This window comes from Protopterus annectens, chromosome 9.part0 (assembly GCF_019279795.1).
Source record: "Protopterus annectens isolate FY-2018-M chromosome 9.part0, PAN1.0, whole genome shotgun sequence".
NCBI lineage: Eukaryota > Metazoa > Chordata > Ceratodontiformes > Protopteridae > Protopterus > Protopterus annectens.
This window is the reverse complement of record NC_056743.1, coordinates 1463665180-1463691295: the sequence shown is the minus strand read 5'-3', so window position 1 is coordinate 1463691295 and position 26116 is coordinate 1463665180. Positions and strand designations below refer to the sequence as shown.

At 39.1% G+C, this 26116-nt stretch overlaps 1 protein-coding gene across 1 annotated transcript in view; it reads left to right on the top strand.

The window, feature by feature from the left end:
* Positions 1–406: 406 nt before the first annotated feature.
* The window catches only part of LOC122810702 (adhesion G protein-coupled receptor E3-like), a 160358-nt gene continuing 134648 nt past the window's right edge, over positions 407–26116 (top strand). Inside the window, exons 1-2 of the mRNA XM_044082267.1 lie at positions 407–430; positions 787–1022. Coding sequence (XP_043938202.1) covers positions 407–430; positions 787–1022 — 260 coding nt within the window. The remainder of the gene's footprint in view (positions 431–786; positions 1023–26116) is intronic.

Sequence of the window (26116 nt, the reverse complement as noted above, 5' to 3'; positions counted from 1 at the left end):
AGAGGAGAAGCTAAACATTTTCCAGTGGAATGAAAATCAGGCAGCCCAGCATGTGCCTACCATGTGCATCTGTGGCTTAAAATTAAAAAAAAAAAACATGACTTCTACCTACTGTTACATCAGTATCACAGATGATATTATAAGTGCATATTGATGGTACATTGTAGGCCAAAATGCAGATGTGTCTTTCCTGTAACTCTTGGTCCTGAACATCTGAGGAAGTCATGTGACATGCATATTATTATTACTGGCAGTGTGCTGTGACTAGTAGCATAAAGAAGACCCTCAACAGTCCTACATTTTGAGGTACCCCATGTCTGTGCAAAGGCAAGGCCTACACATACCTACAAGCTATTTACAGAATGGCAATCAGTTTACATAATAGATTAAATGACAACAGAAAATGATGGAAGTAATGATCATATGCCAGGTAAAAGCCAGTACTTTCAGAAAAAAGAACGCATGCATTAATTAAAGGAGTGAAAAATCATTTTTTTGTCTCAGGATTCTGATACTTGTATATTTCCAATGCAGCCTTAAATTGTTCACAAACAGTACAGATTATATGTGTTTGCTTTAGAGATCTAGTACATGTTGGCTGCTCCTGCATTTCAATTGATCCTGTTCATATCAGTAACTACTGTTGGTTTCCTGGTTTTGAAGAGTCACTGTGTCTGAGGCATTTTAGGAAGATACTGTTTTACCTATTTATGTATTTGTTTATTTGCTTCGTAAAACTTCTCTAAACTTCAGTTTGCTATTAATTATAACTTTTTTTCATTTCAGATCCTCTGTAAAGTTATCGCAGCTTTTCTACATTACTTCTTCTCAGCTTCCTTCTTTTGGATGCACCTGGGTGCATTGCAGCTCCATCTTATGGTACAAAATCTTAAGGCCATCAGGGCCTTCAGATCTCACATCATCCCAGGGAGAGTCATGTATTCTGTTGGCTATGGGATACCTGCTATAATTGTTATGGTTTCTGCATCCATTTATCCTGATGGATATGGAACACAGAATGTGTAAGTTTAGCTGGAAGTGTTTATGCAATGCAGAACAACATCAGTACACTTTAAGTATGTCTTCTAAGGTAGGGAATGTATTATTGACAAAACCTCATTTGAGGTGTACATTACAGCAACACAAAAGAATAACGAGCACAATTAGAATAGCAGAAAACTATGGGAAATGTCATCTATTAATCTTGAATGTCTTAGTAAGAAATGAAAGAACCCCAGACTTCTGACATTACCACTTGTGAATGTAGAAAATCATGCTGATGTAACAATTCTGAGTAAAACCAATTACTATTCATTATCCATATGTTTATACCTTTATTTTACTTGATGGATGTCATTATGCAGAATCATTAAGGTCGCATCTGGAAAATGTCTTGCTTCACTGAAAGGATCTGTCTATCAGCAAATCAATAAATACACAACGAGTAATGGGGTTTCTATTCAAATAAATGAATAAATAAATAACTTCATTATTACTCTGAGTGCCCCCTAAATCCAGTTCAGCGTCACAAGGGAGGTAGAGACTATCACAGCACTCACTTGACAAACTGTACTCACACACACACACACACACACACACACACACACACACACACACACACACACACACACACACACGCATGCACACACATACACACACACACACACACACACACACACACACACACACACACACACACACACACACACACACACACACACACACACACACAGAAAACCTGTGGGAAAACTAGAGGAACACCGATTCACCTACAGCACCTCTTTGAGATAAGTTCATAGGATGTTACTAGGCTATTGATCTGAGAGTCATTTCAAGCCTAGCTGTAAAATCCCAATATAATACTAGATGATAGATATCATCTATGCCTTTTTCTAGCAAGGATTACCCATGTCCAGGAGAGAAGCAGAGGCAATCCCTGGCAGAAATTTAGTTTATGGTTTCCCATTCAGTCACCCAGGTTGCGCTTAAACAGGGTCATGAAGGTGCTCCGCTTGACATGGATTGGAAGCCTATTCCAGAGGAGTGGCCATTTCTGAGAGATGTATTTGTCTCTCCAGCAGGTCGTATTTATGTCGCAGGCTAGATTGACATCCTTGGAATGGGAGACTCTAGTCCCATTTGACTTATGAATGTGAAACATTTTCATTAGATTTGGTTCAGAGATAGCCCTGCAAGCCAGACACAAGTCACCTCTAGGTAGTCTATATGCTACTGAGTACAGTTACAGTGACTTCAGTCTGTCTGCATAAGACATGTGCTAGAGACCCTGAATTTTCTTAGAAATCTGTCAAGTTTCTCAAGCTGCTGCAAGTGTCTGGTATGGTACACACCAAAGGGGATATTATATTCAATAATAGGTCTGATGAGGGATGAGTACAGAAGAGTTATAACCTCTTTTGCTCTTGAAGCGATGCCTTTGCTAATTACATGAGTGATGTAGAATGCCTTCCTCACCACAGTAGACACATGGTTGTCGAAGCTGAGATCACAGCCAACTTGCGCTCCCAGGCCTCTTACTACAGAATTAGTACTTATGGTATTATTGTTGATTTTATAATCAGCAGGGCTATTGTTTTTACCAGAAGGAATGATTATGCATTTTTTAGCATTTGGTTTAAGACCATGGCTTTAGCACCAGTCATTGGTCTGTGTAAGCCACAGCCCCTCCATTTTTGCCGGGACTTCAGAGAAGTATAGCCAAACAAGAGAGGTTCCCAACAGTGACCTTTGTGGGACCCTACTGGTGACAAGTCTGCTGGTAGAGGTAAAGTCTCCCACTTTGACTGAGTGTTGTCAATCTGTGAGACAGATTGCAACCCACCTGACAACATAGGAGTTGATATTCAATTGGCAATGATGCCCAAATGTGGGATTATGTTGAAGGCCTTGGCCAAGTCAATATAGGCTGTGTGCACAACTTTGCCTACATCTATGTCTCTGGTCATATTCTCATCCACCAGATTTAGTAATCATGACCTACCCTTGATAAAACCAAAATGGGATGGATCTAGGGTTTGGAGGTCACCTATATCCTTATTTATGAATTTCATGGTGATTTGTTCCATTGCCTCACAGATGAGGCTGGTTAAACCTATGGGTCTATAGTTACCTGGGTCTGTTGCCAAGCCACCTTTGTAAAGTGGGATAACAGGCACCATGTTCCATTCAGTGGGGACAAAGCCAGTACTCAGGCTATGGTTGAATAGGGTGCCTAGTGGAGCAGCTAGCTTTTGTTTATGAACATTAAGATCACAGCCTGGAATGCCATCTGGTTTCATGGTGGCTGGGTTTTTAGTCTTGGAGAGAGCATTGATGACTTGCCTTTTGGAGATGCAGGGAGGAGGAGATGTTGAAGGCATGGTTTATGGTATGCTTAAAGGGGATAGGAGGTTTTAATATTCACCAAACGTGTCTGCTAGCAGGTTTGCAATTTCTGCAGGGATAGTGTGTGCGATACCATTGACACTTAGTTCAGCACACATCTGAGTTCTGCCTTTAGGTTGTGGACATGGCTGAAGAAAGCCTTATGGTTATCCTTGGCTATGGTTTCTAATTTTTTTTATAGTTGTTCTTTGAAGATTTTACAGGTGGACTTATTTGCTAGCTTAGGCAGAGAAGGGTGCACTTCCAAATCTGGGTTCTCAATTTTGTATTTTTAGATATCACTTCTTTCACTTATTGTATAATCTATTAATGCTAGATGTCCACCAGGATGGGTTTTTTTTTGGGGATCTATCAGGTACAGTTGTGTCAGTACATTTGTGTAGATGTTTATACAGGGCATCAGTCATCAATGCCATATGTGGAAACTGATTTATGGTTGGATTTAACCAGTGCAAGCCCTAAACTTGAGAAGCTGCATCAGTCACTCATATTGTTGAGGACCAGGTCTAGAATATTAGAGCCCCTTGCGGGGTGATGGTGCACTATTTGTTCCAGGTAATTTGAGTTAAAAAAGTCCAGGAACTTTTGTGCAAGTGAAAAGTGCAAATCATATAAGATTCTCAATTACTGGAGAGATAGTTGAAATCACCCATGGCTAGGGTGTTAGGTTGTACTTTGATTGCCCCAAGTAGGTCTAAATAAGGTGTATGGCTTTTTCATTCATGGGGTCATGGAATGGGATCTATAACTGATGATGACATGAAGGAGGGGTGTTACCTACAACAATTTGGACTTGGAGTAACACCATAGTTACCTTGTCTAACAAGTCTAGAGTGTAATTATCTTTAATGAAGGTAGATACTCTACATCCACTGGTTCTCACACCTTCAATTTGCAGTCTGAAAATGTGAAATGCATTGTAGACTTGCAAGGCCAGGGTACTTTCTATATCCTTGAACCAGGTTTCTGTGACTGCACAGATGTCAATGTCTTCCAGGAAGAGGAATGTTCCAGAGAGAGCAGTTTCTGATTTAAACTCCTAGCATTTAGCAGTATGACCCTTAGTTTCTTTGTCAAACAGTGGAAGAAACCAAAAGACCTGTCTGATAAAGTGATTGCTTGCAGTGTCTGTAAATAAGGCAGTCTATCCCAAAATGACACTGGAGAGCCAAGTTGTGCCAGCAGCAAGACTTACTGGGCTGCTAGAAAAGTAGATGCAATTGATATCCATAAGAATATAATGTGATGGGAGCAAAAGTAATGCTACTGTTGGTAATGGTCAGCCTAGTGGTAAATCAGGTAGAGTGAGCACAAAGATATGGGGGAAAGAAGGAGAGAGGTGGCAGGACTGAATATGATGAACACGACCTGAGTAAAATTCAGTGAAGGAGGAAGGAAGATCAAAAGACTGGCATGTCCTACAAGTTGCATCAGTGCATAAAAATGCAAGACCAAGTACATTCAGACAGAAATTACTAGCAGGTCCACTGAGTGGCAGAGAGGAGCAGAAGTGGTCAAAAGGGTGAGGCAATGTCTGTGTATATTGGAAGAATTAAATAGGGTACCTCAGAGTCTATGAACAGAGACAAGAGTGCCACTAAAGGACAGAGAGCAAATGAAAAAAATTGTATGGAGATCTGGAAAAGAACTCTGAAGATGAAGAAGACAGAAGTAAGAGTAAAGATTAGGTCAGAGTGAGAGAGCAAGATTTATAAGAAGTTTGAAGGCCAAACAGTAAAAGAAAAAAAGGAAGTCTTACGGATAAATGGAGGAAATTCATGAGGGAGGGAGGTTCATTCAGTGGAAGGTAGGATACCAGCAATTGAGCAGGCATGAGATAATATATAATGGGATTGTTTAGTGCATACTGAGATAGTGGAAATGAAGTGTTTGTTTCCTTGTTTATGTATGGGCATGCGTCAACTGCATGGCTGTGATCGGAGTGGAGGATAATTGTAAAGTAGTTTGACAAATGAAGGATAGTGAAGGAGGTGGGACAGTCATAGAGAAGGTCAGCTGACTTAAAAAGGGTGAAAGATGGGAAAGGGAAGAAGTATGACCAAGAAGGATAGCAGAAAGGAAAATAGATGGACTAAGTATCAATCATGGGGTATGATTAAATGAAAAGACATTTAGAATAAAAATTTAAAAGACATTGTGCATGGTTAAAACAAATGTAAATTATTGGACTTTTTTGTGATATTACAATTAAATATGCTGAATTTATTGACGGCAATCTAGTTTAAATGTTAAAATTTTATTGAAGGTGTGTAGTGTTGAATAAAAATGCAATTATATCATAAGAGGAATATGAACTTTTGTTAGAGTAGAGCTAGTTAGTTAAGTACTTAAATAATACAGAGATTTATTGATTTAATATAGTGGAATGAGGGGGATTGTGTAAAGTACTGCACAATTGAAAGTACATCTGAGTGGATAATAATCTTCAAAAGTCAGGGGGGCAAGATGGTTGGAAAATAGATTCTAAAATGGACTCATTGCACTAGTGAAGTAAAATGGTCAACACAAGGAATTTTGTGTGTGTGTGTGTGTTATAGCAAATTGGGTGAACTATGGTAGCTAAACATTTTCTTCTCCAGGATTGATGAAAGGGGTGTTTAAGAGTAACAGTGATATTTTAATATGCAAGGGGACACAATCAAGCAGTAAAATTGTTAACCTGAACAGTATTATAATGTGGTGCAAGGGCAGAAATATGACTTAAAATGTGATGTATTTCTTTCTTCCTTATTTCACATTATTAATACATGTAAAACTGTATGTAAGGTCTGTTTAATATGCTGTAGGAGTGCTTCTGTGACACAGAGACAGATAGAAGACTTTTCCCTTTAATTGTAAAACAAAGAGTAAATGAAAAAGTGAAAATACATGGAGTTTGTATTGCTCATAGGTAAAGGGTACTAGGATAACTGCTCTTGTAGGCCATTTTAAGCTTAGACAGTTACCCCATGTAAGAATCAAACAAGCGCCCTGTGTCTGGAAGATAAACCCCTTTAGCCACTCTGCCAACCTCCCTTTCTCGATGTAAAATGCAAGTTTGTGATTTTCCTGTGTCGACAAACTAACGGTCATAAAATACAACTTAAAGACTCTTCAAAGAATGTATGAGTCCAAAACTGTGATAATGGCCAAATGCAAACAGTTAATTGTCCAAATGGTAGTTTAAGGGTGCTGGGAAACATTAAACTTTTATTTTTTATTACTTTCTGCATCTGGGAGAGGACTAATTTAATTAGACTGGTTCCTGAGAAATTGCTTCACTGCATGTAATAATCTGACAGTTAAAATAAGTATTTGACTTCACCTGTTTTCTTAGGGGAAGAAATGAAGAGGGTAAACACACATACACACACACACACACACACACACACACACACACACACGCACACATAGAAAGAGAGTGATCATAATGGAGATCAAGGGATGAAACTAGTAGTCCGTCATTCTTCTCTGGATGATGTGGATAATCATATCCATATATGCTGCGAAATCAGCATTTGCTTGACTAATATATTTAGTAAATGAAAACATTTAAGGTCAGTACATTTTAAGTCAGTTATGCTTTTTAGCTGTTATTAGTAAAAGCTTCCTTCTTTATTCATGTCTATACAACTGTGTCTTACCTTTTCTTTAATGTATGCAGATTATTTACCTCAGTATATTTAACATTTAATGATCACTAGTTTGACTTCCTTATTGCTTAAGTAAATTTTGTATTTATTCTTTTCTAACTAAGATGTTCTAACTGGTATTTTTTGTATTCTTATTCATTATCTGAGAAGAGGGTATCATTTAGCACTATAGGTTGTTGAGTTGTGGTATCACCTTAAAATAAATCCAAATCACTTAGCTTATTTATTTATTTATTATGTATTTATTTATTTATATTTGTTGACCGGGAGTGTCCGACTGGATGTAGGTCCATTTTCAGCGGAGGCCCGGGGAGAAAAACTCCACAGTTAAAATAAACATACAGTAGTTACATTGGATTACATAGTGATTAACAATTTACATAGCAATTACTTACAACATATTTAAATATGAAGAACATAGTACATCAGTAGACAACTAGAATCTTTATCTAAGTACATAACATACATTAACAAATGTTACAAGAAGAAGTTCCTGCTGTATAATAAGTACTGGCTTATGAGTATCTGAGCTTGCTATAATCAAGGTAGTTAGTGGAGTGGAAAGAAAGGTAGTGTTTGGATGGGGTGGGTGATATTAGAGTGGGAGTTGCAAGGGCATAGCCAGCATGTTTTTTAGGTGCACTTTTAGTAAAGTTTTGAAGTGGGTGCATGATGGTACGGAGGTAATTGTGGGTGGGAGGGAGTTCCATAATTTGGCTATGGTGCAAGAGAATAGTGCTTCTCCAGCAGAGTTATTGGCTTTAGTGATCTGCAAGTGATTTTTGTTGCTGGATCTTAGTGGTCTGGTGGTGCGATAGGGTTGGAGTAGATTCTGGAGAGATGGGACATTTAGTGGATGGTTTACTAGTTTGTGGGTGAGTGAGAGTTGATACCATTGAAGGAGGTGAGGGAGTTCAAGCCAGCCCAGTTTAGCAAGTGAGAGATAGTGGTGACTACAGTAGGATGCCCCTGATTATTACCTGAGAGATACATATTTTATAATTTATATTTGTCTAAATGAAAACTGGTTTGGTAACTGTGTGTGTGTGTGTGTGTGTGTGTGTGTGTGTGTGTGTGTGTGTGTGTGTGTGTGTGTGTGTGTGTGTGTGTGTGTGTGTGTGTGTGTATGTGTGTCTTAGGCATATCTTGCGAGAGTGAAAAAATCTTTGGAGAATTGGAAAATTGGAGGAATTGTTTCTGTAGGGTCTCTCAGTGCACTGACAGTTTTAACACCTCTGCAATAGTGTGTGGGGGGAGGGGACTGTCAATTCCTCTTGGACTACAAAAGAATACCATGAACAAAGGCCAGCAGTTTAGCTACTTTTCTGGCTGTAGCTGGATAACTTCTAAGTATAGTGTAAAACAAGTTCTGAGTTAAACATAAATGAGGGTGATTAGAGACAGAAAAGATGCAGTCCTTTTACAGAAAGGAAAAAAAAGATAATAGTGACCCACACAAATCCCATTACATGTCAATAACATGGGAATTCACAGTTACTTTCTTATGTCTGGCATGAGTCATACAAGGCATTATGGAAAAGAGAAAGGGTTGAAGGAGAACAAGATCACGTTGATAGATCAAGCACCATTAGTAGCCAATGTTGTTGTAAACAGGCTAAAATTACAAATAAAGCACTTATCTGATGAGTTAAAATAGGTCAGGAAACAAAGACAGAGTGAAAAAAGCAGATTTTTTAGTTCTAGGGTGAAGTTTTCCTTTAACTAGGAATCCCTCCTTTGTGTGACAAGTATGCCTTTGTTTACACAGATGACATTACAGCACTAGCTTGACTATTATAATATTCTAGTGATCGGTTGTAATAACAATAAAGTTGTGCATCCATACTTTTCAGGTGATGGTTGATATACTGATTTATGAAACACAGTTTATTAAAACCAAACTGTACAATCCCAACCATTTAAAAGTAAAATGCCACAGTATGGAAAGCTGTCAAGGTGGAATCTTTTGAGCATTAATTCTATTCATTTGCAGTAGAGCAATAGAGCTTCCCTTGATCCTATATTAAAATATTTAAGTAAGCACTTATTGCTCTTCCATTTATGTTTTATATATGTTTTTAATTAGAGATAATGGCTAACCAGCTCAGCAGGTGATAGTTACACATCTTAGGTTTTTCTGGAATAATGTTCCTGATATATTTGCCCTGTAGAAAGTGACATACTTAAAATTGGCCACAATCTTTTCATCTGGAAGAAGGTTGTTGTAGTTTCTGTCCCCAGTGAAGACCCTTCCACAGGACACAGTAATTACAGATTGATCAGCATCATATGCATGATGTAAAGACTCATTAAGAAACATATTCAGGCACATATGAGGAGCCTCCTTTTCTATTACTTAACCCAGTACAGCATTGTGAAATGTAGATCTTGTGTGCTTAGCCTCATAAATTTCTTTGATCATATGACCACCACCTGGATGAAGCTTTATCTATATGTTCAGAGTACTTCAATATACTCCATGGCAGAGGCATAGATCTAAGATGATTCATTCCATCCTCTTCAATTTCTTCGTCGTAGCTGGAAGCTCAAGTCTGCTTGTCAGTGATTTTTTTCTAGCCTCTAGCTCCTCCCATCTTCCAATAATGCCTTGTATTAGCTTGTCTCTCCAAATTTACTCTTCCTCCTGCATAGCAATAGTATTGCAAAACAATCCATATTCTTTAATAATTGTAATATGAATTTCCTTATTTAATTTTCAGTCTTTAATCAACTGCAATCTTTTAAGGTTAGACCCTTCCTTATCTTATCATTTTGGTATTTGGTTATATTTATTTTTCGTTTATCTTCTCCATTGGCCGCTGTTTATATAATAATTTCCTCCCCTTCTTTCTGGTGATTTTATACCAGTGAATTAATTTTAGGTCATATGATACTGACTGCAGTTTCTGATTAATCTGGTGATTTTATACCAGTGGATGAATTTTAGGTCATATGATCCTGACTGCACTTTCTGATTAGTCTGGCTTAGTGACTATATTTTGACAAATTGATGTAATGAGGAATACTGTCTTTAAGAAGTGTACAACTGGTTTTCACAAACATCTTCCCAAGATCACCATACTCTGTGTGTGACATGTTTAGGGGCATCAGTCTTGTTAGCAGAATGCAGCTTTTTGACAACTGGACCCTCAGGCATTACCACAATTAATTAGTAGAGAAAAATTGATGGATAAGGATAGTCTTGGGGAAGGTGATTCTTCCCTTTCAAGTTCTGCAGTATTTTATAGACCAAAGAGTAAAACTACAGTAGACACAGTCTTTAACCTTCTGCCAAAAGTCAAAGAAGAGAACACAAGGAGTCTTATGCCCCCTATTCATACTGTTACAGTGGACATCAAATAATCCATGAAGGTGGGGGTCTTGTTGCAGGTCCATGTAGAGGTGGACTTAAACCTGTCCTCCTTTGCTTCCAGAGCAGACAGAGATTTCATATTGCATATTCCTATGTTGTCTTCTTCCTCACTTATCCTGGCATTGAACTTACAACTCATGAAATTAGTAGCATCCAGCCTCAGTTGCCACGTATGTTGAAAGATTCCTTGGCATTGAATATCTCTGATAATACTGCTCCACAGCTTTATGCACTCAGTACTGGTCATGTTTTCACTGCCACTGGTCATGGCACTGACATTTCTGGTGCTGATGGCCACTTCGGCCTCAGTATTTGGGGTTGATGACTCAAGGCTGATGGGGCACAGAATCTTGTAAAGTTGTTTTAGTCTTTGGCATTACTGACCTTCAAGAATTCAGTGCTGACAGCCTTCACAGCAGGGCTTGTATAAGGTTACCTCTCTCTTAGGCTCTTGGCTGTTGTCAGCCTTTCGGATACCAGGCCTTTGATACTGATTCCCTCAGTTTCAGCAGAGTTTTAGGGAGCTGGCTTTGACAAAGTGATTGCATCTGTCAGTGCTAGAACATTCCTGCATTATGTCTACAACCTCAGGTTCTATACTGATGATATTTTGTTCTGAGATTGCAGCCTCCAGTCATTCAGTTCCATTACCAGAGAAGCAGAAAGCCACAGAGAACTCATAGACACAGATCTAGCTCTCCTCGTATTTTCTTTTCCTCACATCATTCCATAAGCTGGATGACAGTTTAGGAAGAAACATCTTGAGCCCTCTCAAAGTCTCCTGTACCAGGTATAGACATTAGAATTCAGTGGTGTCAGATCATAAATAGTCTCAACTTTCAGGCCAGAATCTCAGAAGGTCAGAATCTTAGAAGCGGTCTCTCCACTGGTGGATGCAAGCACTCAGTCTAACTATGAACAGTCACTTTCAACTCACTATCCCCCTGTGGCTATAACCATGGATACTTCAGTCTTGCATTAAAAGGACGTTGTTACAGCAGGACAGTCCTAGAAGGTGTAGTTCCAGCAGGAGTTTAATCTGTGCATAAATGTGTAGAGGTAAGAATGGTACTTCTTACCTTACAAGTATTCCAAGAATCCTTCCCACAATGTGCTGTTGGCATTCACATGGACAGTATGGCCATAGTCTGGTACATAAGCAAAAAGGAGCTTGCTGCTATTGCATGTGCAGGGAAGAACTGCAAGTATGGTAATGTGCTCTGTTAATGAACCACATTCTGATACTAGCTGAAATACTGGGTCTAGCCAACTGTCTGCCAGACAGGCTCAGGCATTGAGTTCCAGTACAATATGGGTGGACCATACGTTTGTCAGTAGCTGAGAGAATTGTCTGATGCTGGCAGAAGCCATGCTTTGACTTTTAGCACAATGCACTTCCAAGTGCAACAACTTCCTTTTCCTCATTCCTCTTCTGGGAGCAGTGGTGCAGGGATTTTGTTGTGTAGAAATGACCCTTGAGGCCATTGCATCCCCTTCCTCCTTTTAAATTGATTGTCAAGATCATACAGATGGCCAGACCAAGTAAGGACAGGATCATTTGCATGCCTCCCCTTTTGGCCTCAATAGGTTTGATCCCCACTCCTGTGGCCACATCTTCTGTAGAAGTCTTTTCTTATGAGGCCCATCACAGACCTGTTCTAGATCATGGACCTTATAAACAAGGACATCGGCAACCTCCAATCACTTGACCCCATACAGTTTGGTTTTGTCAAAGGGAGGTCATACCTGTTAAACTTGGTTGACTTCTTGAAAACAGTCACCAAAGCCATGGAGAAGGGGAAGATGGGGCACTCCCCCTACCTTGATCTAGCCAACGTCTTTGACACTATTCCCCACTCAGACATAATAGATAAACTCTCCCAGCTAGGCATCAACCCGTATGTTACCAGATGGGTAGCTAACTGGATCACTGATAGAACCCCCTTACTCAAAGTAGGGGAAGCCACCCCTTGTAGTAGACCCATAATGAGTGGTGTAGCCCATGGATTGGTCTTGGGGCCTTTACTGTTTGGGATATACTTTTCTGAGGTGCAAACCAAAACAAGTGGTCTGTGGCTAACCATGTTTGCAGATGACTGCAAGCTGGGCACTGTCTTAAATTCCCCTAGTGATGTGAACATTCTCCAAGAGGGCCTTACCCCAACTAATGACTGGTGCCAGAAGCATGGCCTCAAACTCAGCGCCAATGCCTTTTTGGGAAAATGTCATCCCCACTAATTATCACATTCATAAAAACGTACAAAGCATGCAATCAGTCATGAGGGACTTGGGCAACCAGGTTGATAGCAACCTGACTTTTGACCAACACGTTGCCTCCATTGTACGGAAGGCTTTCTACATGGCCCACCTCATAAATAAGGGTATTTCATCCAGGAACAAGGAGGTCATAACATCCCTGTACTCCTCCCTTATCAGACCCATTATTGAGTACAATGCCCCCTTCCATGTACTTTGCCAAGCACATGCAGCAGTTGGAGAGACCACAGAGGTTCCTGACCAGGAAAATTCAGGGTCTCAAATACCTATCCTATACAGATATGCTAAAAGTCCTGTCCCTCTACTCAGTCTCATACAGACTGCTCAGAGGTGACCTGTGTCTGGCATATAAGGTCATTTCAGACCCAGCCTTGATGGAGTTGCTGCATATCCATAAGACAAACTCCAGTCATGCAACGTGAACACAAGGCTTTAATCTGGTCTGTGACATTAATAGAACTTGTTGGTGGGATAGGTTTGTGTCCCAACGACTCCTCCATCTGTGGAATAGACTCCCTCTCCATGTCAAGCAAAGTACCTCTCTAGCCCTCTTTAAGAGGAACCTGGATGACTAGATGGGAAACAGAAAATACACTATTGGGAATCCCGCCTGTTTCCTTGTTGGACAGGGGAAACAGGTGCTGACTTTGAGGGAACATGGGTAAAATTCTTGGCTATGCTTATAAGGGTATCTGGGTCAATAGCCTAGTATCACCCATCCTATGAACCTATTAGTTATTTCAAGATTTTTGGTTAATGTCAGTTTATCTTCATTCAAAGTAGATCTTTTGGCTATATCTCATTACTACCAGAGTTTACACTAAAAATTCTTAAGCTTCTCTTAAAACATACAAAGCTTTCCTTGGAGAAATTTCCTTGCTACACAATTAAATAGTATACTACCTCAGTGTAGCCTGGATTTTGAGTTGCTGAAGTTAATCCTTTCTCCTTTCAAACCAGCGTTTTCATCAGATCCTGTTGTTGGTGGAAATTACTTTAGCTGGGCAAATATCTAAGCTCCAGGCTTTATGTGTTGACCTTCTGTACTTAATCTTGCATAGGGAAAGGGTAGCAGATCATACTAACCCATCCTTTATTCCAAAGGTATATAAAAAGCCAATTTAAATCAGTCTATCAAGCATCCTCCTTGTTTAACAAACTACTCCAGTAAAGGAAAAATATATTTTATTGATTCTAGATGTACAAATATTACTGAAATTCCACCTGCATGCTATCACGCAGGTAATAAGAAATATTCACTCTGCAAGGTGGCTTATGAATTACATCACATTTATTAAAATTAAGTATGCAAAACATCTGCCATTACAATCAAAAGCCCATTCTACTGGTGCCTGATCTCCTGCAAAGACATCTTGCTAGTACTTCTACTGATGATATCTGCACAGCTGCAATCTGGGCTTCCTTGCACACTTTCATAAGATACTATAAGATGGATGAGGTGTCCAGGGAACGGTCTTCTTTCAGAACCAGCATCTTGTATTGGAGTCCAAAGAAGTTATGCTTGGGACTCAGCTGTAGGTATCAAAGAGAATGGACCAGTTCATTACAGATACGAAAATGACATACTTACTATAATAATAGATCTAGGTGATCTGAGTCTATCCTCTTCAACAAACTCACTGACCTTCATTATTTCCCAGTTTAGGTGCGGCCTGGAGGAAGGTATTGTAGGTATGCAAGTTATGTTAACTTTTGCTGAGCTCCGGAATTATTTGCACAGAAATCTGGAGATTACGACTAGCATAAAGCATTATGGGAGAATAGCAGAAATTAGACCATGGGAAAGTTTTTGGTGCCACAATAACTTGACCCTTCAGCAGAGTCATAGAGGTTGGACGAATGGTCACAGATCATTTAGATCTATTGTTATGGTAAGTACATAACCTTCATATAAACTCAAGGATCTTAAAGGTAAATAAAGTCATAATAACGTGGGAACACAGCCAACTATATAGTCATCACAACGGGTTAGAACAAGAGGAGTCCTATTCTCACCATCCTCTGTCACCAGTGGAGTTGATCAATTCTTTGTTCTGGGACATTTCCAATTTGACATTGATTGCCTCAGAAATTAAAATTGACACTGGAATCTGGCTCATTAAATATGCAGATGACTGCAAAATTGGGAGCGTTACCCTTAACTGACACCACATCCCTTCAAATGGCACCTAACTTCATACAGAAATTGTACAGTAATAATGACCATACATTCAGTGTAAAAAAATGCATCTTTCTTCCTAGCACAACACACCAGTGTTTTACATACATACATATATGTGTATATATATATATATATATATATATATATATATATATATATATATATATATATATATACATATAAACACACACACACACACACACACACACACATATATATATATATATATATATATATATATATATATATATATATATATATATATATATATATATACAGAGGATCATAGCAGTTTACTAGTCTATTTACCCAGAGGTCATTTTAAGCCTGGCAGTTTCAACCCAATGTAATACTGTAGAAGTACTAGTCAATACCCAAAACTTTATTTAATGATGACTGCCCATGTCCAGGAAGGTTGTGTGTGCTATCCCTGGTACGAATTTACGGTGACACATGCACTCATCCAGGTTCCCTCTTGAACAGAGTCGTAAGGGTCCTCTGTTTCACATGAAACCTATCACTTATCAATCTTTAAAAACTTACCACTAGTCTTCTCTGTACCTTCATGTCCCTTTCTGTCACCTCCTATTCACCTCTCACTCATTATGTCCACCTGCTTTACATCCTATAGCCATACTCTTCAGCCTGAACCTTACACATTACTATACCTATTCTCATGTTTTAACTCAGATATTCTGCATCCTTCTTTCCTGTTCACAGCTGACTTTCATACCCTTTGCCATTTCTACTATTTACTTTCTCCCATGTGATAGTAACTTCCCATGTGACATAATCCTATGTGCTAACCTATCACTTTCTTTCATTCTTTCTTTCTTACTCTCTCTCTCATAGATTAAGACCTTTGTCTGCAATTAATGAAATGATATCACTGTTAAACTTGTGTTTTTATTTGCAACCTTGTATCCTTATTTCCATGTGTCAACATTGTATTCAAATCTTTTTGTATATATTTTTATGTTAATTTTACTTTTCTGGAGCTTTTCTTCCTGGACCTCCATTGAAAATGGCCTCTTCTAGGCCATGTGAACTTTCCCGGTCAACAAATGTAATAAATAAATAAATAAAATAAACAAATAAATAAATTGGTAGCCTGTTCCAAAGATGTGGCAGTTTCTGGGAGATAAATCTGTCCCTCCAACATGTCCTTTTTAGGTCACAGGCCATATTTAAGTCCCTGGAACAGGTAGCCCAAGACCCATTTGATTTACAGATATGTAGTAAGTTCATTAGGTTTGGGTCTTGGGTTGCTCTGTAGGCCAGGCATAAGTCTCCTCTAGGAAGTCTGTACGATGCAGAGTAAAGTGACAGGGATTTTAGTTGGTCCGTGTGAGGTGCATGATGGAGGCCCTTGATCTTTTTTGTTAGAAACCTTTGAGGTCTTTCTAATTGTTGTATGTGCTTAGTACAGCACATACTGAATTGAGCATTATGTTCTATTATGGCCCGGATAAGTGTCAAGTATGGGGGGGGGGGTTATAACTTCTTTTGCTCTCAAGGTGATGCCTTTACTAATCAAATGAGCTACATGGAAATCTTTCCTTACAACAGTAGACATTTTGTGGTCAAAGGTATGATCATGATCAACCTGTGATCCCAGGTCCCTTACCAATTCATGGATACTTAGGGAATTGTGTGTGTGTGTGTGTGTGTGTGTGTGTGTGTGTGTGTGTGTGTGTGTGTGTGTGTGTGTGTGTGTTGTGTGTGTGTGTGTGTGTGTGTGAGTATATATATATATATATATATATATATATATATATATATATATATATACATATGTACACATATATATATTTTTTTTTTCACAGTGGCTCTGCCTTTCTTAATACCATTATTATGGTCTTGTTGGGGGACAGCAGAGCCACTGTTGACTTCAGCTGCTGTCTAAGCCATAGCTATGTATCCCTCAGTGCTCAGCAACAAATATGACCAGTCACAGCTCTTTCCTTTCCTGAGTAGGCACCCATACAAAGAGATGCAGCTCGGGATCTACAAGGTCATAATGAAGCATAGGTGTCAGCACTATCCTTTGCTGAACCACAAAACAAAATAAGAAAGGTCAAGCAGGCTAAACCAAGCCAACCAACAGTCACTTAAGCAAACAATAGCAAATAAATTGGTTTAAGTAACCACAGAGAACATTTTTAATATTCTACTTCAAAAAAGACATGCTTTCATAGTAATGGTTCATCAGGTTTAAGTGACAGTCCCTTACTGAGCAGTATAATGGTTGGGTGACAATTGGCCTGATATCACAGGAGTGGAGTGGCTAAACCAGTTATCCATTTGGTGTATACTAAGTGATGTACATAGGTATGTTATCCCTAACAGTCCCAAATAAATAAAGAAAAATGTCTGAATTAAGCTTTGCTATATTCCTCACTATATCTAAGAGAATTGCTATAACCTTGTTAACTTACTTAAGAGCAAGGCAAATGTGTGGTGAATGGGTCTTCTTTTCAGGTCCAAGACAGATGACAGAATGCTGTCTTTCTCTTTCAGAGAGTTCTCAAATTAATATCTCAAATATTACTGCTGGTATTGCTTGCACAATGACATCATTTCTTGTTATCTGACACTATCCCACGTGAAAATCCCCACTGCTGGAATCTGGCAGTATTTAACATCTACTTGTGAAAATACTTAGACAAGGGCTTTTCCTCAGATCTTTGACTAATGGTGGAGACTTTAAAACAATAAAACACTTCCAAGACAATACAGAAAACCTCTCAGAACAGATTCTGTGTCTCCTTGCTGCCATAAAGTAATTTAATTTCATCTATTTCTCTAAAATTTACTAGACTGAGGTTTAACCTCCTGTGTTCCAGTTTCTACTGTTAAAATATATACATTTAAACAGTTACAACAATGCATGTACATTTTTGTTCTATTCCAGTGGGGCATGCTGTGGTTACATTTCAAGCACTTTACAAATACATTCAAGTAGTTTGATATACACATGACATACAGTTCTAATGCATTTGTAAGACAAGCATCTTGTATACATCACATTGATATTCATAAATGACATATAATTATTTACAACATTCCAGATAGCTGGGCTGGCAGTGTCCCCTTTGTCACATAAGGCTTGGGACATCCAATGGAATCTAGAATAAGATATCCTCACCTCCACGGAAGGCATCCTTATGAACTCTACCCGCTCCTAGACTGGTGCCCTGATGCATTCTCAGACCCCATAATTAAATGAAAACTTGAAACACCTCAAGCATGCATCCCCCTCCTGTTTCCCCAAGGAAGGTAAAGTAGGTCATGCCTTTATACACCTCTCCTCCACCACACAGTCTCCAGCAAACTCCCAAACTGATAATCAAATTCTGGTAACCTGGGCCACAGTTAAGACTTTATTCTTTTATGTCATCAAGGAAACTGCTAGCTATAAATAGTATCTATGGGCAACAACTGAAAGCTAATAAAAACTTAAGGTATATATAAAATAGAGCACACAAATGGAAACCACACCAGTATTATGTCCAACTTCTATATCCAAAAATGTGAGAGCTTTCTTTCTTGTAATCAGGAACTTCATCAGACTCTAAAACTCATTATAAACTAAAAACTCCTCTGACATAATTGTCTTAATTAAAATCTCATTGGATAAACATATTTAAAATATTTAAAAAATTAAACTAATACATTAATGCTCTAGCCTTTAACATACATATTACATTATATGAATAATTAAATATTGGTTCTTTGAAAGCATACAGTGAAATCTGCCAAAATTATTCTGTTTTTTATAACACAGTATTAATATCCTATCATCTAAAATCACTTTCAGTCTGTTAATGACATAAAATAAAACGTCTTAAATTAACAGAAGCAGCTGTATGCTTGAACAGTATATTACTTTTTTTAACATTCTTTAGGTACTCTGCCACCTTCTGTTATAATGCACAGGCTGTTTTCTCTACATAAACTGCATCACAAGAGGTATATTCTGCAAAGTAAAACACTTGTTTAGATTTTTGAGTGTATCTGTTTCTTTTTCTATCAATTATGTCTCTTTATTTTTTATTTAATTTCTCTTTTTTATTTCCATTTATTTGTTATTTTAAATTTGCATTCATAAACTTAATAAATGATACAAGTTAATAGCACACTCAAATGTATCTCACACCCTTTATATCACAAGAAAAAGTAAGAAAAAAATAAAAAGAATTAAAAAAGTTAACAAAAATTAATTTCTAATGAAGTAAATTGTATAAACATTGGGCAGGATTCACGAAACCTCCATGTAAGAGTTAGCAAGTCTTACACAGAGGCTGCAGTTAAACGGTGTGATGTCAGCATGCCATGCATATTCATGAGGGCATGCTGAATCACACCTTAGGCTAAAACAGTCCGTGTAGGAAAGTAGGGGGTGTGTCCGCATGGAGAGTCCTGCAAAGGGACACGCCCCCAGAAAAATCACAGTCCCGAAAGGAAACACCCACAAGCAAGTCCACGGAAATGTCAAGAAGCACAACAGCACACATGCCCCCACAGACTATAAACCCAACTGTAATGTAAAACGTAAAAATCAACAGTTTAATTTTTTTTTTATAATTTCAAAAATGTTTGCCCGTAATTGCACTCGTTTGCACGGGTGTGCCCTTCACTCAGCCACAGTTAGCACTCATTGGAAAAGCATATAAGATCTAAATATGTAAATTAAGCCAAGTAGCAATAGCATAGTGGTAGAGATGTCGGCCAAAGAGGAGGTAGTCACGGTTCGAGCCGCAACAACATAATTTTCTATTTTTAGTGAAATAAGCACGAAACAATCCCTGACATATATGTATATATATATATATATATATATATATATATATATATATATAAATAACTATAATTTAAGTAAAATGTAATGAAATGGGCCATGTATTTTTGAAGAAATCTGACACAATAAAAAAAAAAAAATTTATAAGTGCCCATAGCTGAGCAGTGCTCTAACAAGCTGAGTATGATTGCCCGCAGGTGACCAGTGGTTTAACAGGTGTAATATGAGTGCCCGGAGTTGAGCAGTGCGTTAACACACTGAAACTGTGTGCCCACAGTTGAGCAACATTTCTCATAGCATAATATGCGTGCTCATAGCCAAATAACGCGTTAACCATCATAACCCGTTTGTGCGGAGCTGCGCAGCGCGCCAACCGGTTTACCGGCGGGCAACGTTGAGCAACCTGTATCAAAGCCGCCTTTACACAGACACACCTCCTAGCCTGTCTAGACAGTAGTAAAATTAAAAAAAGCAATGCCCAGGCTCGAACCCAGGATACTGTGCATCATAGTCAAAGTACTGAACCACTAAGCCATGACAGCTGTACTGAACAATGCAGTATTAGCATATATATAGGAATGAATAGAAATAGAAGCATGCCAAAGCAGGTTTTTTTAAGCTGATACAATTCCAAAATGGCCAATCACAGATAAGTGTGGGAAAAATGGCATATATAAGCCCCATAGGCGGGAATACACAGCATAACTGATTGTGGAACCTATTTGCAGTCAGGATGGCAGGTGTAGGAGAGGGTAGTCACTTCCGAGCACAGAGGTGGGGTGTTGAGGAGTCCAAATATATGGTTTGGCTCCTAGTCCACGATCATGAGGCTCAACTCATGCAGGGCCAGGTTCTGTGGGGAGCGTACAAGGCAGAGGCATGGAACCGGTTGGCACATGATCTCACCAGTGCCACAGGCATACCGAGGACTGGTGAACAGGTCCGTCACCACCATGTGGACCTGAAGAGACGAAAGCAGGACCAACTGAACTGTTGGATCCAGGAGGCCCGGCAAATGCCCAACGCCCCACTACTGAGTAAGTATCCATGTAATTATGTATGTAAGAAATTATCCTAGCTGATATTATGGAGATGTATGTTCCAATATTACTTCATTTATATTACAGCTGCAGGTGTGCGTTCTGCGAATCGGCGAGCCTATGGTGATAGGCTGGAGCGGTTGCACCACCAGGCAGGTTAGTAATTATTTTTCTGTAATTGTTATACAATATAAGTGAGACAGCTTGTAAAAGTGTTCAGTGTATTTACATATTAATAAAGTTCAAATAACACTAGAAGAAAGATTCTGCTAGTACTGTATGATTAGATAAGTGATGCAGCCTGTAATCCAGAAATAAAAATTAAACAAGTCTGAAATAGAGATTTCCCACCTGTATTGTAATATCAGATAACCTGCTGCAGCCTGACAATTAGTGGTAAACAAGCTAAAGACAATAGACATGTGTCAAATACATCCTTTTTGAAAATCTGCCATATGAAACAAGTGAGTCTGTTGGAAAGGATTGTTGTAACCAAGTATGACATGTTAATAATGCCTAGAATAAAGTACCATCTTGAATTGTAAAAATAAAACAAGTGAGAGTGTGAGAAAGAGGTATGAATCGACCAAGAAAGCTGTTATAACTCTTGAATAAAGTATACTGCAGTCTGTACATAATGAAATGAATGAGACAGCCATAACCAAACAGTGAAATGTTTGTAATAAAGTACTGAAGCTGGAATGTGTCTGTCCCACAATTTGGATATGTTGCTGTACCCTTGCAATATGGAGATAGTATGGTTGTATAAAATAATGAACATCCACAGTTGTCTAGAGCCATATAAATCAAATGTAGCAGGATGCTGTACCTGAACACAGCCAGATATGAATATGTATGAATAAAAATGCAATGTATATTAATGTATCAGTAACAGTCCCATCACCAACATTCCTAAGGTTACATATAGGAAACTGTACTAAGACCTGTAGGGTATATATATCTGCAGCTACAGAGATGTACAGCATATGTATAGGTAGTTGAAGTTGTTAATGAAATATTTCTTCACCCTACCCTATATTCACAAATAATGCCATTCCACAACAAACTGGGTATGTGTATTCACAATTACTTCCTATGGACATTTGTCCTGTTGGTTCAAACATATTTGCACGTACGTTGATGCATGTGCCCTGTTCACATATTCAAACCTGATGGCCTGTTGCCATCAATCAACCCTGCATGCTGTTGGATTGTGTACTGTTGTTCAAAATATGCATGTGTTATGCTTGCTGTTCAATGTTTGGAATTCATGGGTGTTTGGCTAATGGGAATACTGATGCATGCTGTTACAACTAATTTTGAATGGTATTGTTTGTTACTAACCCAAAATGTCATAAAATATTGCTAGACATAGGACAACAGGGAAGGCGGGTTCCAGCGAACCCACCTCTCCCACCTCAGCTGGCGAGTGCACCTGGCACTAGTGCCCAGGCCAGAACCTCCTCCGGTGGCCCTGTGCCACCTTCGGCTGTCAGCACTGCAGGGGATGGGGCACGTCCCCCCTCTGCAAGCATGGCCAGAGGAGACTGTCCACTCACCCTCCAAAGTGTCTGGTCTGTGGTGCTTAGCGAGATCAGACATTCTGTGCTTGAACCCCTATGCCAGCTTGAGGCACGGGGGGGGGTGCAACTCACGGGTGTGCCTGCTGCCCATCCTACACAGCCCCCAGCACAGCCCCATCCTGGGCAGTGAAGGCGCAGTGGCAACTGCCCATGGGTGGGGATCTCAGTTTCACTGTTGCCATCTGTGGGCTCATGGGCTCAGGATATCCAAACATCCGTCCCCGTCAATTATGTTTCCCCCCACATGTGTCATACTCCACCCCTGTATGTGTCTTGTTTGTCTTGTCTGTTAACCTCCCCTACCTACCTCCCCAAATATACCTACTTCCTGTACCTCACATTCCACTCTCACCTGAAAAAAAAAAAAAAAAGGGCACTCTGTTCCTGCAAAAAAATTACGCCCCATACATAGCTGCCCATTTTGCAGACATGTCTGCTGGACATGTGAACTGGTAATTACAATTGGCTGTACAACATATTTTGTTGTCCTCACCCCTCTCTCAGGGGTGGAAGGTTTCAAATTTCACACCAAATTACAGACATATGCACAGCTGTTGCTGATAAAGAAATGGGCAGCTATGGGCCTTTCCTACATCCTTCCTGCAAATCCCGAGCTTGTTTTCCTACTGTCCTACCCTCTTTGTGCCCCCTTTTTCACCACTTTCCTATCTCCCCATTTTCTTTTCTTTCAAAGAAATTAGCGTGGGTGTGCGCGAGAGTAAGCACTTTTAAGGAGTTTTAAGCAGGTGTGCGCTTGTGTGCACTTAGCTAAGCGTGTGTGCGTGAAGCTAAGCGACAGTGCGCATGCGTGAGCACCACGCAAACCAACGCTAACCCGCTTACAACTGCTTAAAAGTGCCTTAGTCACTCTGAATGACAAGGCCTGTAGTCTGCTCAGCAGCAAAATAAAATTCTCTGTCAGTCTCAAACCCAGGACCTTGGAAACACTAGTCTGCATGACTTACCACTAAGCCATGACTGATATGCAAGAACATTGTGCTGAAAGCAATATATCATGAAATAGTAGGACTGAATGTAAAGGGAATATAGGAAGGCTATTACACAAAGCTTTTTTTGTATCTTTACTGGCAATTCTTGTGGATTTGTATAACAGTGTGAGAAGAGAAACAGCCATGCTAGTAGGTAGCTAGTAGGTAATAATGTGACAGTAGCACCTTGCAAACCACACACACTATCAGAGCAGGATAAACACTGCCATATTTGAATAGGTAAGAGGCCAGACCTTGCAACTGTGACTGATTTACAGGGATATCCCTGATTTGAAAACAAATGTTAACTGTGCCCCACTGACTCCCTGTGAAATGTACTAACAGTAGGCAGAAAGGTGTTTTATCCCACGTAATGGTAACTGTCAATTACTTAAAGTATGCACTACTTGCATGTCAGAAATGGTGTAATAATACATATGCTCAAAATACCCCACAGTCACAACTGCAGAATATCTGAAATATATCACGAGTGTATCGCACAGGGATGTCCCTGATTTGAAAACAAATGTTAACTGTGCCCCACTGACTCCCTGTGAAATGTACTAACAGTAGGCAGAAAGGTGTTTTATCCCACGTAATGGTAACTGTCAATTACTTAAAGTATGCACTACTTGCATGTCAGAAATGGTGTAGTAATACATATGCTCAAAATACCCCACAGTCACAACTGCAGAATATCTGAAATATATCACGAGTGTATCGCACTGATATGTACCATTCCCTGAGGCTGATAAAAGATACACCTGAGAGTATCTGAGGTCTGCAAGTGTCACAAACTCACAGGCATATCATTCTGTCTGCTGTCACACACTCTGTGAATAGCTGTAGAATAGCTTCCACAAGCACACCCGCATGTAGGAGTACAACCCAGAAATATCAAAGGATGTAGCCAACTAATAAAATAAGGACAGTATAGCAGTTTACAAGCGCTGCATGTGCCTGCTATCCATAACTGTTAGTACAAAGTACAAGGCCCCACTACTGCTCAGCAGCAAAATAAAATACCCTTGTAGGTGTCAAGCCCCACACCTTGGCCAGACCAGACTGCATGCAGTACCACCAAACCACACCAAACATATAAGGAATTGCTGCTGAAAGAAATATAGCAAGCATTACAAGGAGTGAATGTAAATGGAAAATAGGAAAGCCATAGCAACACATTCCAGTAAAGACACCTAGCAAGCCTTCAAGGAGTGAATGTAAAGGCCAAATAGTGAAGCCATAGCAACAAATTGCAAGAGCCACTGCTGTATACCAGTTAATCCACAAGTCCCACAGGAAAGCACATACTCCCATTTAAACAGTATTAGTATTATTAGGTGTCAGTTAACATACACACTGAGAAGAATGAACTGGAGGAAGCAATAGTCAGGTTTCAGTACAACATGCATTTCAGTGTCTACAGCACAGCCTTAAATATGAGAGACATACCAACCTTTACACTCACAGAACAGTGTCCACAGCATACCAGCATGGTCCCCACCTTGAAAATCTGAAAGGGCTACGCCTACCTAACCTAACATTTTATAGCACTGACCTGAAATCACAGTGAGAACTGCAATTACCACACAGCAGGCTGCATGCAATTAGTAAATGCTGGCTAACAATTGGTGCAGAGGCCATCACATGCACATGTGCAGATACCTACAAAAGCAGCCTGTACTCCCAGTCCACACATGCAATACTTTCATTGCAACAACCGGAGGGAGAGACAGAGAGAGAGAGAGAGAGAGAGAGAGAGAGAGAGACAGACAGAGACACAGAGACACAGAGACACAGAGACACAGAGACACAGAGAGAGGCACCAAAAAAAAAAAAAAAATAAAAACCATCAAGCTAACCAGCAGCAGGCCACCAAGCAGCAAGCCATCACAAACAGCAGTGACAAACAAAGGTAATGTAAACTAATAATCTAATAGTCTACATACTGTGAACCCTCCATATGTGTTACCAATCTGTATCTATATATATATGAAGATGTGCATAGGGCAGGGGACATAATGCAACTGTTAGTGAAGGCTGGACATACATATGTATTTGAAGGTTGCTATGTGCACATATCAGTGTAGGTTGTAGTGCAACGTACAATGTAGGTTGTACAGTAATGGATGTTTAGCAGTATGTTAGTGTGTGTATTCATATGTGTAAATAAAAAAATATATATATATAAATATATATATATATATATATATATATATTATATGTATATATATATATATATATATATAAATATATATATATATATATATATATATATATATATATATATATATATATATATATATATATATATACATATATGTGTACATAGATAGAGAGGGATGTATAAATAGATAGACATATATAGATAGTTTGATAGAATATGTATATACATATATATGTAATAGACACATACATATATAGATATATATAGATACATACACATATACAGACAGATATGAATGTCTAGAGATATGTATGTATATGAATATCTCTCTCTATCTCTCTCTCTCTCTCTCTCTCTATATATATATATATATATATATATATATATATATATATACTGAGAGAGGCACATGCGTGCAGATGTATTGCAACAGGTGCCTGGTGACAAAGGCATGGACTGAACACCAGTGTGGATACTGGAGTACCATACCCCATTCCAAAACACTTACACCACTAACCACCACATAGGTGGTTGCCTGCCTACTACTGGATGTGTCAGGAGGGAACATGGAAAACAAGTGTACACTAGCCTCCCCTTTGATATTCACAGTGGCACACTAGACTTGTAATTCCTGTACATGGTATGT